General features: G+C 43.1%; 1 protein-coding gene across 1 annotated transcript in view; it reads left to right on the plus strand.

Annotated features, from left to right (window-relative positions):
- Positions 1-19,808, plus strand: part of lama2 (laminin, alpha 2) — a 194,595-nt gene that overhangs the window by 40,125 nt on the left and 134,662 nt on the right. Inside the window, 2 exon segments of the mRNA XM_056763746.1 lie at positions 265-435; positions 5,877-5,989. Coding sequence (XP_056619724.1) covers positions 265-435; positions 5,877-5,989 — 284 coding nt within the window.

The following is a 19,808-nucleotide window of genomic DNA, read 5'->3' on the forward strand; positions in this document are numbered from 1 at the left end:
TCCAGCCCAAGCGTCCATTCCGGCTCCATAAATTAGCGGCACACCTGTAAAAGTTCCGGTACTCCAGATGGCAAGTCCACCCCTGGTCACGGCCATAGGACGTCAGTGGGACAGTCGATCTGGACTTTGACAGAATGTCCTACCGGTCAGTCCGCCCCTGGAGCTGTAGAATAATGAAAGTGTAGCAGTCACTTTGGGTATGTGTAACATGTGTTGTACTGTATGTCACGTGTTGACGTTGTTTATTGTTGTGTGTGTTTGCAGGTCTCTTTCCAGCAGTGTTGAACCTGGCGTCTATGGCAGAAATCACTGCCAATGCAACATGTGGAGAAAATGGCTCAGAGATGTACTGTAAACTAGTGGATCATGTACCAGGAAAACCGGTGAAGAACCCTCAGTGTAGAACATGTAACATCAACAGTCAACATGACTACGGTAAAACACACGCACGAGCATGACACGTCTGCTGATTCACAGAAACTCTCAATTCAATTCAGTCAGATTTCTTTTTCATTTATTCAGTTGAACCAGTTTGTAAAACCAGTTAAAAAAAATCTTGATGACATCATTGAGAGTGATTATTGGGTTTGTTCACCCAAAAGTGAAAGTTATTCACCTTGATGTCATCGTTTTCTCTTCTCAAGAGGATCCGATTACTGACTGTCATGTATTATAGTCCATCAAGTCTTCGGAAGTCGAAATGTTTTCCTTCTGTGAAGCTCTAAAACAGATGACAGAAGTGTTATGGACAAAAGACAATGACATTTGATGACGCTGATGCTGTAATGTCATTGCTTCTCATGTATGTTTTGATCGAACCGCATCAGGTCAGTATCACATCTTATAACACGACTGGACGTCAGAAGAGTGAGTTAGTGTGATCATACAGTCATATTCACTCTGGGTGACCTGCTCATTTACGCCCTTAAAATATATATCATATGCCTATACCTATACACAATATGATGATCTTTCTTGTGATGTTGGGCTGAAATATAACGCCGTCACGTTCATCATTGTGTCTTTTTGTCACCTGTACCGAAAGCCTGTTCCTCCAGGTATCAGTGTTGAGTTATTTAATCTGTTTCAAAGGTCTCAATCAAACATGTGGTGTGACTCACCGGAGTTAAACCGTCACAAGACTGTCATCCAGAGCCAGTAATGATTTACATCCTCTAATCCCAGCTCTCTTTAAACACACGCACACGCCCACATAGTGATTAATATAACATGTCATTAGAAGAGATGAGAGAGAGAGAGACACACAGAGAGAGAGAGAGAGAGAGAGAGACACTTCGACTTAAACAAGCGTTATATTATCCCTTAGGCAAATTAATAATATAACATAATAATGTCAGGGGAAAAGAAAGAGGGAAAATAAAAAATATAAATATGAAAAAACTATTGAAAAGAAAGAAAAAAATTATAAATAAACGAAATAAATGGATCCCGCCATCAAACATATCACCAGTTCTACCCATCTTTACAGAGAGACAATAACGCTCCATTTATACACCATTTGAACTCAATTTCAAGAATGTTCTCTGTCATTTGAAAAAGATATGTGTTCTACTCTAATTCTGGATTCAACTAGAGCAGTGAACAGTTGAAGAACATTGATATTTCGCCCTTCAGCAGCCAGCCTGCAAGACTTCCAAACGGCTAGCTTGGCCTGGTCAATTACAAAATTTGCCACAGTACTCTGCTGTTTGTACGTTTTTGAATATTTACAGCCATACACAAAACGTGTCCTATTAAAAAGAAAACCCAATTGCCCAAGTATTCTTTCCAGCAATGTAAACAGAGAATCCAATCTAGAACATTCAGTAAAAGCATGGTAAACCGTTTCTGGTGCAGAACAGAAAAAACAAGCTGCTGAAACATTAGGATTAAACTTGCTAACATGATTATTTGTGGGCAAAGCACAATGCAGTATTCTCCACTGTAAATCCCCAGATATTTTGGGAAGTGGGCCTTTATAAAAAAGCCTCCAGGAAGGAGAAAGATCAGCAGAAACTGTTAAAAAATCCCTCCATTTTTGTATCACATCTGTCCTTAATGCTCTCAAAATAATCTACTTTAACACAAGTCAAATAAAGTTCTTTTTTTCCTGCTGTCTGGAAATCAAAGTCTTGCAACCTTTTAAACATTAACAGTTTCCCTTTGCGATCATCTTCTGAACAACAGACTCTTGGGGACACAACCAATTTGGGAAAAAGTGTAATTGGAGGAACCTCCTGACAGAAAGCAGTTTACAAACTGGAGGAGTGTGGGGGGGGAAGGCTGCTTTCAACCCCTCTATGAACCGCTCTACTGTTCTGATTGATCTGAAACCCACTTGACCACAGATGTGCACTATTGACCTCCACGTTCTGGAGGAAAAATCAACCAAATGTGCCACTTTGGTCAATCCTCTATTCATAAAAGATTGCACCATTTTGTTGGATGCACAAAAATCATTACCTAAAAAGGAATTATAAAACAGTTGCTCATTTAGGCCATAATGTTGATTTTCTTGCCTAAATATCTTAAAAAGATTTTATCACTGTATCATAAAAGGTCACATCAGACAAAAAACTTGCACCCTGACAAGACATTAAGAACAGTTGCATATCAAGACGAAACCCGCCAACAGTTTTGAGCAAATCCAGATCAAAAGACACCCATGTCCTGAATTCAACGGGGTACAGTAAGTTTTGGACAGTCTTTAACCTCATGGCTTTGACCTTAGCTGTTAAATCAATTAACCCTTGACCCCCTTCATTGACTGATAGATACAGAACCGCTTGAGGGAGCCAATGATAAACATCCCAAAAGAAGTCCACAAAAATCTTCTGCACGCGTTGCAACAGATCTTTTGGAGGGTCCAGCACATTTAAGCGAAGCCAAATCATGGAAGCTGCCAAATTATTCACAATGAGCACTCTTCCCCTGTATGACTGGGGCAGTATCCATCTCCATCTCTACAAACGTCCAGAAACTTTTTCAAAGACGCCATCCCAGTTCTTTTGCATAAACTGGTAAGTTCTGAGGAAAACACCCAACACCTTAAACCCATCCATACTCCAGGAACATTGCTGAGGAAGTTCAGGAGGACCCCCATCTTCCCATTCCCCCAGTAAAAAAGAAGCACTCTTTTGCCAATTAATTCGTGAGGATGAGGCTTTCTGGTAAGCCTCAAGAGATTCACTTAAATACTTAATGTCTTTAACAGATCTAACAATAACGGTAACGTCATCAGCATAGGCACTAAGTATAACAGTTGTCAGATCTGTGGTGAATGGGCACACTGTTGAAATACCACCGAATCATGCATTTGAGACTCTGAATCCATGAGCTCTTGAGATAATATATCATTCTGACTGAATTCTGAGTCATTGGTGGCTTGAATATCAGTTTTGTCAGGTTGTGTTTGTTTCTCGTGAAGCGTAACGGTCTCAGGTACAGACTGGGGGAACACCCTTTCAGTGCTCGTCTCTGCCACCGGAGCAGCAGGTGTATAACTGGGCCCGGCCGCCTATTCAACCGCCTTCTCCGGGCCGACTTTAGAGGCAACCAGCACCGGTCTCACCTCGGGCGAGTCAGCCGGTGCAGAAATCGCTCCGTTCGGCTGGGGTAACTCCCGCGCCCGTCACCCGCTCAATGTTTACCGCATATGAGGCCACATCAGGCCTCGCTGGCCTGTCCCGATTCGGGCAAGTTTGCCTGATATGTCCAAATTCGCCACAAACGAAACACCTCATGGACTCAGAGCTGATGAATCTTGTGTAATCTTTACCTTCTATGTTTAACTTCACTGACAGGCTCAAGGGATCGCTCTGAGTGTTCAAAATCATGAAAGCCTTACGCCGAAAAGACATTACGTGCTTAATTTCAGGGTTTTTGCATCCAAGCGCGATCATTTTTATGGGACTTACTATTTTACCATGCCTCTGAAGTATCTGCTCTAGACATTCATTTTTAACAAACGGGGGTACGTTCAATAGAACCACTTTCTTCGATGGGCTTGATAAAGGTAAAACGGGTACAAAGGTCTCATTAATAACTAGTCCTGTCTCAATTAATTCATCCACCATTTGGCTTTGACTCAAGAAAATCACAATGGCCTTATTCATACGGGAGGTAGATCTAATATTAGCGCCTCCGACCGCCACACTCACGGCTATCAGACAAACCTCCACCGACACCGCGGCATCAGGCATGCATTTGCAGCCGTGCCCGATTGTCAGTCGCGAGAAATCTCTTACATCCGACCCCATCACCCCACACGCTGACCAAAGCCAGCAAAGGCTATGTTTGTAAACCTACACAAACACACCCAAAAAATAAATAAATAAAGGTTTTAAACTTAAAGAAGAATAAAGATAGCTCTCACTTCAACAGAGAGGTTCTCATTCACACCAACGTTCACTCCCTCCCAGCATGCACTCGGAGAGAGAGAGAGAGAGAGAGAGAGAGAGAGAGAGAGAGAGAGAAGAAAGTGTAGTATCAACAGGTGAGTATACACTCGGAAACACTCTGAAGACAGGTTAGTTCCTACTGGTAGGTAGCATGTAAAATCGGTTTCCATTGGATTGAATTCGAGACCAGACAGTGACTGTGAGTGAGTTTTTTAAAGCGTGGCTGATGACGGGGCTGGTGAGGTGCAGGTGATGACGAGAACAAATGAGAAACAGGTGAGGGAGCGTGGAGGTTAATGGGAAATGTAGTCCAAGAGGGAACAGTACAGCAAAAACTGGGGGAAGGGGATGGGCGTCCTAGAACATGGTACAGGACAGGCAGCCTCAAGGACAGTGCTCCCAGCTTGGGGGATCAGGGGAATCAAGTAGGAATTGGGGTGGCGTCCGTGGCCATGTCGTAGGGACTAGGGGAACTGGGACTGACGTTACCGTGGCTGTGTTCGAGGGACTAATGGAGCCAGCGGGGATGGCCCAGGAGTCTGCCATTGTGGTGGTGCTGGCATTTGTGGCAGTGGGCCTGGAGGAGGCAGTAGTTCTTAACCTCTTTTCACATGTTTACATGCATAGTAATAAATCGGCTATGCAGAAAATCACATTTACACCCAAGTTTGACACTTGTCAGGTTTTCTGGCGTGCAATGACGTAATCGTCGATAGTCTGTTTAATCACCCTCTTCTCATGTCTGCAGTACCTGCATATGCAACAATAGTTCTTCATTTTGACGTTTCTACATCAACTGCATGATTCCAGAGCCGACGTTTATGTGTTATTTTACCGTTACTTCCGTTTGTGACTTTAACTATTGCGACTTCCAGACATGCGCAGATAAACAAAACTGAGAGAAAACCGGTAAAGACATTTACATGCAGCATGACATCGAAGTAATGGGCAAAAAACGACCTCTGCTGATCATGTTTTACTTACACCATTTATGAGCTTTCATCAATTAAAGAAAACCGTTTTACATGTTTACATGACCTACACATAACCAGAGTAAGACTGTGCATGTTAACGCACTCAAGGAGTCACTGGAGTTTGACAAGTTCACGTAAACATGAGATATTTCAACTCTTAATGAAACTCATCTTCACTAGACAGAACTCAACTCACACAGGTCAAAGTCATAAGAGAGACACACACATTATTTATGAGTTTCATGTGTGACAAAAGAACTGCATTCACACGTTTCATAACTTATTTACCAGAAACTTGTAACAACTCTGTATTTTATCTGAATGGGAATAAAAGTTGAGAAAGTTTAAGTATGCACATGAGCAATGAAGCGATGCATTAACCTCCAATGGGAATGCAGACAGTTGAGATTTAAAGTGGATGTTAATTCAGTCTGTGTTTCACTGTCATCTGAGAAACAGCAAACAGAAGTGTGATTTGTGATGATGTGTGTCATGTGTGCAGAGAGGCATCCCATAGAGTACGCCATCGACGGAACAAACAGGTGGTGGCAGAGTCCCAGTATCATGAACGGTGTGGAGTATCATCACGTCACTATTACTCTGGATCTGCAGCAGGTAAAAACACCTGACATCATCATCATCGTCATTCAGCCAGCCAATAAACACACAGCTTCATTATCATCATCATGTGTCGTTCAGTTCAGTGTGTGCGTGTAGACTTGATTTTTACATGTTAGTGGGGACCTAAACCTGAATGCACACCAACTCATGGGAACTTTTTGAAAATCTAACATCTGAAAATGTTTTCTATGATCTTTAGGTTTAGTGGTTGTGTTAGGGGATCAAATATACAGTTTGTGCAGTATACAACTCATTACAGGACTGTCCCCACGTAGATAATAAAACATACATGTGTGTGTGTCTGTCTTTGTCATAATTGTCCCATCGGTGTTTATGAGCAGTGCCGCCCATCTGCAGGAAATGACAAACACATCCAGACACTTACCGTCAGTGTTCAGTTAGACAGCGCTGCAGGATCTGCACGTTCATAGATGAGATGAAAAAATACAAACAATGAAAAGCAAAGTTCACAGTCAAATAGTTTATCGTACTATTTTATCTTTAGTAGGGATGTAACAATATTAAAATCTTACTGTGTGATTAAAGTGTCAAACGATGACTCGTAAACCTGCCATAAGCATCCTCTTTCTTGATCTTCTAATCATAACTGTTGCTTGGATTCATACCCAGTTATAGTATGAGATGGGTGAATGACCTAAAAACCCTTTTATCAAATAAAGTCACTGCACCAGATGGACCTTGTCAAAGATAGTGATGTGAGGCGCAGTGTCAAGGATACTCTGGAAGAACCCACTTGCAGGCAGCAGTGTTAAGGGGTTTCACAAAGACAAGATTTATTTAAACACAAAACAAAGACCCACGATGGGGTTAAAACAACAAAAATGGTTACTTAGGCACAACAGAACAAAGACTAACGGAAACTGGACTAAACTAAAAAACACTTGACAAGAACTAGAACACTACAATATACTAAGACTTAACTTTGTCTTGACCAGATGTCCTTCATGGAGTACAGGCAAACAAGCACACGCTAAGTACAGTTACAGCGAACGAGCACAGGACAATATACATGAGGATCTTATATAGATAGACAGACAAAGGATAATTAACAAGGGGCAGGTGTGGGTAATGAAACACTCAGGGAAAGGTAACAAGGAAACGAGATGGTGGGAACAGAGAGGAGGACAGGAGAGAAAGTATAGAAGGCCGAAAGGGTCAAAATCTTTCTCTCCACATAAATCCTAAGACATCGCCATGAATCTGCCACAAGACCAATAAAAGACATGACATGATGAGGCAAACTCAAGACACGCCGAAGACCTGTTTCATACAGTCATGTGACCACCATAATATTAAGACTATGTTGCTGTTGTGAAGACACCATATCCATCATATTGTTACATCCCTAATGTTTAGTGTCACTTCATATTTTTTATCAAAATTATGAAAAGTCACTTTGGGAATAATGTTGTAAGTAAAAGACAAATCTAAATATTTTTTTTATGGTCTCAGATTTTGCAAATGGAAAGACGTTTTCAGATCTTTCATCAGAATGACTTTATAGTGTAAAGTTGCAGTTATCTGAATAATTGTGTGAATATCAACAAGTTTTATTTCTCAGTGCACAATTTTAGGAATAATATCAAGAGAAAGCTTCTAAGCCTGACACCGCCTTCATTCTGTCACTAACATTATGATCTGTTGTGTATGTGACATGAATGCATTTGTGTCTCTAGGCTGAAGATATATGAAAAAATCTCATCTTATCTGCCTGTTGATAAAACACACATAAAAATAGATCATAAGACACATACAGGGATTTTGATTAAACCAAAACAGAACAATACAGGAAGTGAGTGAGAGTGAGTGAGTGAGTGACTAAGTGAGAGAGAGAGAGAGAGAGAGAGGGGTGTTAGATGAGAAATGATTGTGATGGAGTGTTCGTTAAAGAGGCGTAGAGGTTATTTACAGTTAATACATCTTATTCATGTGTGTGTGTGATTACTGATGACAATCAGCATTAAAACACAACTGTCATCTTCTCCTGACAACACATAATAACCTCTCATCAGCACCACACTTCACTACATTAAACAACACACACACACATCTTCTGAAGAACAGGAACAGACATCTTCTGATAGACTTCTAGTCATGATGTTACATTCCGGCTCAGGGAAGCAACAAAAAACTGAGGTAAGAGTCCAAATATTTCTTATTCATTAAGTTAGGGGTTCTACCAGAAAGACTCGGGAGGCGAATTTTGAGTATTCAACATTTATTAGACAGCTGATAGACAGAATATATGGTTATAGTAAAGATGGTTATTGGGTGTCTTTGGAGTAGGCCCTGTCCGTAGCTCGCATCCAGAGGGCCAAGAAGTCCTCCACTTCCTGCCTCAGATGAAGGCGGGGGCGTAGCCAACCCCCCTGGGGTTATATTGACAGGGACCTCCTGGTGGTGGTGGGGAGGATGGGGGCGAATCACTGTTGCTTCGACTGCGGACATAGAAAGGGGTAAGTGCCAATCTTTTATGTTCCATGTTGGAAGGTGATTGGTTAGGTGTTGATTGGTAGTGAGTGAAAGACTCGGGAGGCGAATGTTGAGTATTCAACATTTATTAGACAGCTGATAGACAGAATATATGGTTATAGTAATCATATTAATATCTTTAGTAGGGATGTAACAATATTAAAATCTTACTGTGTGATTAAAGTGTCAAACGATGACTTGTAAACCTGCCATAAGCATCCTCTTTCTTGATCCTCTAATCATAACTGTTGCTTGGATTCATACCCAGTTATAGTATGAGATGGGTCAATGACGTAAAAACCCTTTTATCAAATAAAGTCACTGCACCAGATGGACCTTGTCAAAGATAGTGATGTGAGGCGCGGTGTCAAGGATACACTGGAAGAACCAACTTGCAGGCAGCAGTGTTAAGGGGTTTCACAAAGACAATATTTATTTAAACACAAAACAAAGACCCACGATGGGGTTAAAACAACAAAAATGGTTACTTAGGCACAACAGAACAAAGACTAACGGAAACTGGACTAAACTAAAAAACACTTGACAAGAAATGTAGCTTCAGCGCTAGTTCTGCCAGGAAGACTCAATCTTGTATCACTCATTGCCAATCAACACCCAACCAATCACCTTCCGACATGAAACATAATAGATCGCCACTTACCCCTTCCTATGTCCGCAGTCGGAGCTACGTGATTCCAACGTGATTCGCACGCTCGTTCAGCAGTTACACAGGATGTTACACACATGAATTTATGCGTACACGGCTATTGCTAATTCATGCTAAGCTACTCTGACGCGATTCTTCCAGCTCATACAGCAACTTGCTTTCCAAGACGTTTGGGATTCAGTTAATTCTGGTTGTTTAACACACTCGTCGCTCAAACCTCTACTGTGCACGGCAGGCGTTTCATCAACAACCGGTCGAAGCTCTCAAAGGCACCTCTGGAATTATATACAAGCTTCAGCGATACGTAGTGTTTACTTGAAACAACTATGCAGCGTTTGTACCTTAAGCTATCACCAATTTCCTTTGATTCGAAGCATGCATAAGACGCAATCATCATGTATGAGTTTGTTACGCATTTTAACGCGTGTGCTGGTATGTTTGCTTAAATACATCTTAGATGCGACGGCATCACAAATTTTCTGGCGTGTATAGCGCATGTTTACATCGGAACAGCTGAGCAGCAAGGAGACGTAAATCCTCACACGTGTTTTAACAACTAATACAGGAAACAGGTAAGGTATTCTTGCTTCTGTTGCTTACCCTTTCTGGGGGCCGTTCAGCTAATGGCCAGCATGGTGATCATGACAGTCGATCAGTCCGCAACTTCTCTTCTAATGGCATTTTGTCTTGGCCTCGTCATCATGGCACGTTGAATAATGCTTCAATGCATTAAACTGTGGTGTTCAAATATGACACAGCGGATTAATAGCATGATACGGGAAAACTACGTTTACTTCAGCGGCCACAGGCCTACTTTCGCCATCAAAACTCCTTCACAAATTATAGCTGGTTCAAAAACTCTCCCGTACGAATCATCTGCCGGACTTCTACAGCTGAGCATATTACTTCCACTTTAAAACACTTGCACCGGGTCCGGTGAAATCTCGAATTAAATTTAAAGCCTCCTGTCTACAAAGCGTTAAACAGCCACGGCTCCTCCCTACTAGAACTCCATCAATCCCAACTTCCACTCGCACTCTCAGATCATCTTCTGCATCTAATCTTATTCTTCCTCGAACATGCACAGCTATGGATTCTCGAGCTCCAGTCACACAGCTCCCCACTTTTGGAACTCAATACCACAGGATGCGAAGTAGAAACATTTAAGGTTGTAAATCTCGTTTAAACATATTTAGGCTGGTTTTTCTGTGACATTATTTGCCTGCTTATTCCATGTTTATATCTAGCTCGTATTATTGTTGTATTTGATGACCGTTGTGACTATTTGTGTACGGTCTCAAGTGTCAGTAAGGCGCCTGTAAATAAAAATGTAGTAGTAGTAGTAGTAGTAGTATTTTCACGGTTCAAGTAGAGCGGTCAGTGATTAGATTCTGTGGTTGCCTTTTTCCAAAAAATCCACGCATGAGCAGCATGCATTTTCACGGTTAAACGAATATATTTACATTTTGTCGTAGGAGCAAAGATTGGTTTCAGCAGTTGCGCATTTGCGTTCGCTGCTCCATCTGTTCTAGTCTCGTCACGATATTTGGTAATTCGGTATTTTGCTTTTTTTTTTTTTTTCGGTCGTTGTGAAGACAGAAATAAGTGTAAAGGGGCGACGTGACATAGCAGAACGAACTTATCGTTGTTCGACGTAATACAATCTGTATACATGATTCGATGTCAAGGTGCTGGAATTCCACATGCCATGTCGCCTAGGTAACCAAAACACCTAGGCCAAAAAGAAAATATAACTCTGCAGTTGCGGTAGCTAGACTCATGCCATATAGGAAGTTACCTGGCTCTAGACACAGGCTATATGAACTCCATGCAGCCGGAATGAGTTCAATCACTATAGGAACCTAAGTGAACGAGTGGCGTGCCTTAATCGGCGTCATACACAAAGGAACAGAAAGACAAGCAAACTCTTCACAACAAGCTGCTTTGTCTAGTGCTCTTGTAAAAACCGTATCGCACTCATGAGACCACGCAACACAACGAGAGGGATTCAACCTAATACGCTACGGGGCTGTCTGGTGCAAATGATATTAACACACCTCTCGTTTTAGGTCAGTCAACAACAAGATCCTTGTCTCTGTCCAAAGCGGATCGAGGATGCCTTCAAGATCAATCATGATTCTCTTCCTGATGGCAGGAGTTGGTACTCGCTAAAAATGGGAAGTCCGGAATCTGTACTGACATGCTTCTCATTATAGCCTGCCACATAAAGCCCGTATGGTCTCACATTGTTTTATTCCATCGTTTATCATGGCTTATTCGCAGTCAAGAGTCAATCGTCTTTCGTTGGAAAGAAGTTCCAAACCAGGCCATGATCCAGTAACGATTAAGACTTTCAAGAGCGGAGTACGCATGACGTCCATGCATGACGTCGTATACCAACAGCATTAATTCAAGAATCATGATGAACTTAAGTATATTTAACCCCATCTATACACTCGTAACCTAAAGCTAAGTACTCATGACAGGATTTCAGCGCGACATTCTCGTCGTTATTCCTTGATGGAATTAATTCACACATTCGGTTAAATACCCTCTGAGTTTTGGGAAAATGAAAGCATAAGTTAAACCCTGAAGGATCAGCAACTCAAGTCACAATATACATTTTCAAGGATATACCGATGAAGCTTCACCACGATCTGAAAATACTTTGGGATCGGAGCAACTACGAAGCTGCAGAGTGAGGATTTCAACAAAGCTGGTGCGCAGATGTTTGTCATCTGCATTTAAACCCTACATAAGACCCGACTCCAAAATCATCATGGAAGTCCAACAAGCTCTTTCAAGTCAAGATCAAGGATCGGAGCAGCCAGAACCGGGCTGAACGTGGAATTCTAATGGAAAACCTCATAACAGCTCAACAAGCCTCATCCGGTCAAGATCCAGGCGTCAGCTCGATGTGCGCCCCTCCTGTATACCGACACTCCTTCAGGATCAGAGCAAGTACTACCGCAGTCGAACGCGGAAGTCCAATGGGAACCATTAAATGGACAGGTAGATGGTCATCCTCTGCTTATGAGTCTTAATAAGACCGGACTCCTCTACCATTACGGCAGCTCAACGAGCCTATCCGTCTAATATCCAGGTAAATCTTGCAAATACTGGTGGTGGTGTGTCACGGCCTACCAAGGCCTGTTCAGTATCGTGGCCTTCCAAGGCCTGTTCAGTGTTGTGGCCCAATAGGGCTGCGTTTCTATGTTGTGGCCCATCGTGGCCTTGTCAGTGTTGTGGCCTAGCAGGCCTTCCGTCACTGGGGCCTCTAGTCGGCCTTGTCAGTGGTTGTGGCCCGTCGGGGCCTTGTCAAAAAGAAGGGGCTGGATGTACCTCATAATGTCGTGGCCTTCCGGGGTCTTGTCAGTGTTGCGGCCCAGCGGGCCTTGTCTCAGTGTTGTGCCCTATTAGGGCTGCGTTTCTATGTTGTGGCCCATCGTGGCCTTGTTAGTGTTGTGGCCTAGCAGGCCTTCTGTCACTGGGGCCTCCAGTCGGCCTTGTCAGTGGTTGTGGCCCGTCGGGGCCTTGTCAAAAAGAAGGGGCTGGATATACCTCATAATGTCGTGGCCTTTCGGGGTCTTGTCAGTATTGTGGCCCAGCGGGCCTCGTCTCAGTGTTGTGCCCTATTAGGGCTGCGTTCCTATGTTGTGGCCCATCGCGGCCTTGTCAGTGTTGTGGCCTAGCAGGCCTTCTGTCACTGGGGCCTCTAGTCGGCCTTGTCAGTGGTTGTGGCCCGTCGGGGCCTTGTCAAAAAGAAGGGGCTGGATGGACCTCATAATGTCGTGGCCTTTCGGGGTCTTGTCAGTGTTGTGGCCCAGCGGGCCTCGTCTCAGTGTTGTGCCCTATTAGGGCTGCATTTTTATGTTGTGGCCCATCGTGGCCTTGTCAGTGGTTGCTGCCCATCGGGGCCTTGTCTCAAGTGTCGTGCCTTCCGGGCTATGTATCAGAGTTGTGGCCCATCAAAGCCTCGTCAGTGTTGAGGCCTATCGGGACCTCTGTCACTGGGGCCCCTCGTCAGCCTCGTCAGTGCTGTGGCCCATCGAGGCCTCGTGTATATGTTGTGGCCTATCGGGCCCCGTCTCAGTGTTACTCACGAGCAGCGACCGGTAAATTGTTTTATCACTAACATTTGCAATTAATATCGTTCTGCAGGTTCTGCTTGAGACTCCAACCAGCAGGTGAGTAGAAATCATTTCTTTTGGGGGGGGTAGGCCCCGCTCCAGAGGTAAGCCCACGATCATTCTCTGGGGTTGGCTACGCCCCCGCCTTACCATCTCAAGGCGAGAAGTGGAGGACTTCTTGGCCCTCTGGATGCGAGCCACGGACAGGGCCTACTCCAAAGAACTGTTAACACCTTATTATATCCATATATATTCTGTCTATCAGCTGTCAAATAAATGTTGTATACTCAACTTTGGCCTCCGAGTCTTTCTAGTAGAAATGTAGCTTCAGCGCTAGTTCTGCCAGGAAGACTCAATCTTGTATCACTCATTGCCAATCAACACCCAACCAATCACCTTCCGACATGAAACATAAAAGATCGCCACTTACCCCTTCCTATGTCCGCAGTCGGAGCTACGTGATTCGCCCCCCATCCTCCCCACCACCACCAGGAGGTCCCTGTCAATATAACCCCAAGGGGGTTGGCTACGCCCCCGCCTTTCCATCTCAAGGCGGGAAGTGGAGGACTTCTTGGCCCTCTGGATGCGAGCCACGGACAGGGCCTACTCCAAAGAACTGTTACCACCTTATTATATCCATATATATTCTGTCTATCAGCTGTCAAATAAATGTTGTATACTCAACTTTGGCCTCCGAGTCTTTCTGGTAGAACTAGATTACTACAATATACTAAGACTTAACTTTGTCTTGACCAGATGTCCTTCATGGAGTACAGGCAAACAAGCACACGCTAAGTACAGTTACAGCGAACGAGCACAGGACAATATACATGAGGATCTTGTATAGATAGACAGACAAAGGATAATTAACAAGGGGCAGGTGTGGGTAATGAAACACTCAGGGAAAGGTAACAAGGAAACGAGATGGTGGGAACAGAGAGGAGGAAAGGAGAGAAAGTAAAGAAGGCCGAAAGGGTCAAAATCTTTCTCTCCACATAAAACCTAACATGTTCCATGTTGGAAGGTGATTGGTTAGGTGTTGATTGGTAGTGAGTGATGCAGGATTGAGTCTTCCTGACAGAACTTGCGCTGAAGCTATATTTCTACAAGAAAGACTCGGGAGGTGAATGTTGAGTATTCAACATTTATTAGACAGCTGATAGACAGAATATATGGTTATAGTAAAGATGGTTATTGGGTTTCTTTGGAGTAGGCCCTGTCCGTAGCTCGCATCCAGAGGGCCAAGAAGTCCTCCACTTCCCGCCTTGAGATGAAGGCGGGGCCGTAGCCAACCCCCGAGAATGGTCATAGGCTTACCTCTCAAGCGGGGCCTACCCCCCCAAAACAAAAGGGATTTCTACTCAACCGCTGGTTGGAGTCTATAGGGGTTCCTGCAGAACGAGACTAAATGCAAATGTTAATGATGTAAACAATTGACCGGTCACTGGGCAGTAAGCAACACTGAGGCGAGGCCCCGATAGGCCACAACACTGACAAGGCCCCGATAGGCCACAACATGTAGACGAGGCCCCGATAGGCCACAACATGTAGACGAGGCCCCGATAGGCCACAACATGTAGACGAGGCCCCGATAGCGATAGGCCACAAACATGTAGACGAGGCCCCGATAGGCCACAACACTGACAAGGCCCGTACAGGCCACTGGTGAGACAAGACCCAGATAGGCCACACCACTGACAAGGCCACGATAGGCCACAACACTGACAAGGCCCCGATAGGCCACAACACTGAGACAAGGCCCCGATAGGCCACAACACTGAGACAAGGCCTTGATAAGCCACGACACTGAGACAAGGCCTTGATAGGCCACGACACTGATGCAAGGTGACTGATGCCGTGATGGTAGAGGAGTCCAGTCTTATTAAGACTCATAAGCAGAGGATGACCATCTACCTGTCCGTTTAATTGTTTCCATTGGAATTCCCTGTTAGGCTGCGGTAGTGGCTGCTCCGATCCTGGATCTTGGCCGGATAGGGCTTGTTGAGCTGCTGAGATGGTAGGCTAGTCCATTCTTATTAAGACTCATAAGCAGAGGATGACCATGTACCTGTCCGTTTATTTGTTTCCATTGGAATTCCCTGTTAGGCTGCGGTAGTGGCTGCTCCGATCCTGAAGGAGTGTAGGTATACAGGAGGGGCAAACATCGAGATGACGCCTCGATAGCCCACAACATAGATACAAGGGCACAATGGGCCACAACATAGAAACAAGTGTTGGGGGAAGCAAGACACCATCACTAGTAAATGCATGAAATACCTGGATCTTGGCCGGATATGGCTTGTTGAGCTGCTGTGATGATAGAGTAGTCCAGTCTTAAGACTCATAAGCAGAGGATGACCATCTACCTGTCTGTTTAATTTTTTCCATTGGAATTCCGCGTTCAGCAGCGGTAGTGGCTGCTCCGATCCTTGATCTTGGCTTGAAAGAGCTTGTTGGGCTTCCATGATGGTTTTGGAGTCAGGTCTTATGTAGGGTTTGAATGCGGATGATAAACATCTGCACACCAGCTTTTTTTTAAATCCTCACTCAGCAGCTTCTTAGCTGCTCCGATCCCAAAGTGTTGTCTGATATAGGAGGGGTGATAGATCACATGTTCTTAATTAAGCTTAAGTGGCAGGTCCTCCGTTAAGTAAAATAAAAGAGTGGGAAAGAGTTATGCAACCATCTTTAAAATAAAGCGTCATTGAAATTGTGGGCCGGGACGATAGACAGATGCTTGGATAGCCATGACGTGAAGATGGGACCATGATACCCGGAACAAAAGGCTATAGTGACTGATAATGAACATGATCGAAGAGTAATGAATGAGAAAACGAGACACCACCACCAATTATTTCACAAAATACTTAAGAGGAGATGAACAAACTCACCGGATCGTGGGTGAAGCTTCATATTACCGTGATACTTAAGTAAAAGAGCGTTTTGCAGTGTATATGTGTCAAATATATACGACACCAGCATATCCATGAAAAATATATATTGTGACTTGAGTTTGCTGAGCCTTCAGGGTTTAACTTATGCTTTCATTTTTCAAAACTCGGAGGGTAATTAACCAAATGTGTGAATTAATTCCGTCAAGGATTTAATTGTATTCGACGAGAATAATTTCCACACTGAAATCCTGTCATGAGTGTTTAGTCTTTAGGTAACGAGTGTATAGATGGGGCTAAATATACTAAGCACATCATGATTCTTGAATTAAGGCTGCTGGTATACGACGTCATATATGCAATGCACTTAATGTTTCAGGTTCGTAATCCGCTCTTGAAAGTCTTAATCGTTACAGGATCACGGCCTGGTTTGGAACTTTCTTTCCAACGAAAGACGATTGACTCGTGTCCGTGAATAAGCCATGAAAATCGATGGAATAAAACAACATGAGACCATGCAGGCTTTATGTGACAGGGGATGATGAGAAAGCAATATCAGTACAGATTCTGGACTTCCCATTTTAGCGAGTACCAACTCCTTCCATCAGGAAGAGACTGAGAATACCAAGTGTAAAACAATAAGACTTTGTTTCCGTTCCGGCCTCGATAAATGATGGATTTTTACCAGGTACAAGGGGAGGCGATCTGATGATCTTACATTATGATGGATCTTGAAGGCATCCTCAATCCTCTTTGGACGGACACGATGATCTTGTTCTTGACTGTCACCTAAAACGAGAGTTGTGTTAATATCATTTTGCACCAGACAGCCCCATTGGCGTATTAGGTTGAATCACTCTTGTTGTGTTGCGTGGTTTAACAAGTGCGATACGTTTTTTCAAGAGCACTAGACAGAGCGGCTTGTTTGTGAAAAGTATGCTTGTCCTTCTGCTTCTTTGTGTGTGATGCCGATTGAAGGCACGCCCTCGTTCACTTAGTTTTCCTATTTGGGATTGAAACTCGTTCCGGCTGCATGGAGTTCATATAGCCTGTGTCTAGAGCCACGTAACTTCCGATTTGGGATGAGTCTAGCAACCGCAACTGCAGAGTTATTTTTTCTTTTTATTTTTTGGTCTACTGGATTTGGGCCAGGCTGTTTTGGCTACCTAGGCAGGCATGGCATGTGGAATTACGGCACCTTGATCTCAAATCATGTATACAGATTGTATTACATCGAAACAAATGATAAAGTTCGTTCCAGCTGTGTCATATCACCCCTTTAACTTATCTCTGTCTTCACAACGACTGAATAAGCAAACTACTGATTGCCCAAATAATGCAAACGAGACGAAAACAGATGGAGCAGTGAACGCAATTAGCGCAACCGCTGTAACCATTCTTTGCTCCTGCGACAAAATATATATATATATATATATATATTCATATAACATGGATTCTCTGGAAAAAAGGCAACCACATCTAATCTAATCACGGACCGCTCAACTTTGTACCGTTAAAATACTACTACTACATTTTATTTACGGGCGCCTTACTGACACCGTACAGCAAATAGTCACAACAGTCATCAAATAAAAACAATTAATACGAGCTACATATTAACATGGGATAGGCACACAATTAAAAATCACAGATCGCCAGTCTAAAAAAAAAGTTTTAAAATGAGATTTAAAACCTTTAAATTGTGCTACTTTTCACATCCTGCGGTATTGAGTTCTAAAGGTAGGGAGCTGTGTGACTGAAGCTCGAGAACCCATAGTTGTGCGTGTTCGAGAAACAACAAGATTAGATGCAAAAGATGATCTGAAAGTGCAAATGGGAGTTTAGGATTGAAGGAGTTGTTCTAAGTAGGGAGGAGCCATGGCTTTTTAACGCTTTGTAGACGGAAGAATTTTAAATTGAATTCGACATTTCACCGGAAGCCAGTGCAAGTGTTGTAATGTGGGAGTAATATGCTCGGCTGTAGAAGTCCGGCAGAAGATTCGGACGGGAGAGTTTTGAACCAGCTGTAATTTATGAAGGAGCTTTGACGGCGAAAATAGGGCCTGTGGCCACTGAAGTAAACGTAGTTTTCCCGTATCTTGTTATAAATCCACCGTCGTAATTAAACACAGCAGTTAAGTGTAGGGAAGCATTTTATCAACGTGCCATGAGGACAAGGACAAAACAATATGACATTGGAAGAGAGGTTGCGGACTGATCGACTGTCACGATCACCATGCTGGCCATTAGCTGAACGGTCAACAGAAAGGGAAAGCAACGAAAGCAAGAATACCTTACCTGTTTCCTATATTAGTTGGAAAAACACACGTGACGGTTTACGACTCCCTTAGCTGCTCAGCTGTTCCGATGTTAACATGCGCTATACACTCCAGGCCATTTGTGATGCTGTTACATCTATGCTGCATTTAAACAAACAGACCAGCACGCACGTTTAAATGCATAACACTCTCATACATGACTATTGCGTCTTATGAATGCTTCAAATCAAAACGAAATTGGTGATAGCTTAAAGGAACAAACGCTGCATACGTTGTTTCATTTAAAGCACTAACATAATTCAGAATCGTGCAAATAAATCCAGAGATGCCTTTTGAGAGCCTCCAACACGGTTGTTGAATGAAACGCCTGCCGTGACCTGTATGAGGTTTGAGCGACGAGTGTATTAAACAACCAGAACTGAATCCCAAACGTCTGTGGAAAGCAAGTGGCTGTATGAACTGAAAGAATCGCAGCAGAGTAGTCTAGCATGAATCAGCAATAGACATAATAGAATTAGTGTAGACATAAAATCGTCTGTAACATCCTGAGTAACAGCTGAACGTGCGTGCGAATCACTGTTGCTTCGACTGCGGACGTAGAAAGGGGTAAGTGGCGATCTTTTCTGTTCCATGTTGGAAGGTGATTGGTTAGGTGTTGATTGGTAGTGAGTGATGCAGGATTGAGTCTTCCTGCCAGAACTTGCGCTGAAGCTATATTTCAATAAAGAGATAAGCCCAGATAACAGGAATAAGAAACACAGCTTTTAAATTAAAGATCATTTGAAAATGGCAAATAAGGTCCAGTCAAGCTCGCATAAAATGCCGGACGGGTTGACCAAGGATCCAGCTCTTAAATACACAAGTATTGATCAATATCAGGTGTATGCAATTAACCTGTCAAAACAGATGAACACAACAACACTACCAAAAGAAACAAGAAGAACCCATAATAATGTTCATTAAAATCTCACCTGTGGTTTCCTTTTCCATCACTGTGTGAAAGATCAATACAGACTTTGTTTACATTGTTTTTCAAAAATCATGTTTTTATTCTGCATTCCAAAAGTAATATCAATCAAACTGCAGTTGGGTTGTTTTGATGAAGTGATAATAACTCATAAACAATAAAACAACAAAAAGCATGTTTTTTTGTTGTTTTTGTAAATCAATTCTTCCCTTTGAACTTGAACATTCACATGCTGTACTGTAAAATACACAGACTGTGCTGTAAATATATATAATGGATTAATAATAGCTGATTACTGTTAAATTCTGATATTATAATGTAAGTAAACCAGAAGGCAGCTGAGAACCCTATAATTCCCCCTTAACCCTCCATTTAAATCAACTACA

This window comes from Triplophysa dalaica, chromosome 13 (genome assembly GCF_015846415.1).
Source record: "Triplophysa dalaica isolate WHDGS20190420 chromosome 13, ASM1584641v1, whole genome shotgun sequence".
Classification (NCBI taxonomy): Eukaryota; Metazoa; Chordata; class Actinopteri; order Cypriniformes; family Nemacheilidae; genus Triplophysa; species Triplophysa dalaica.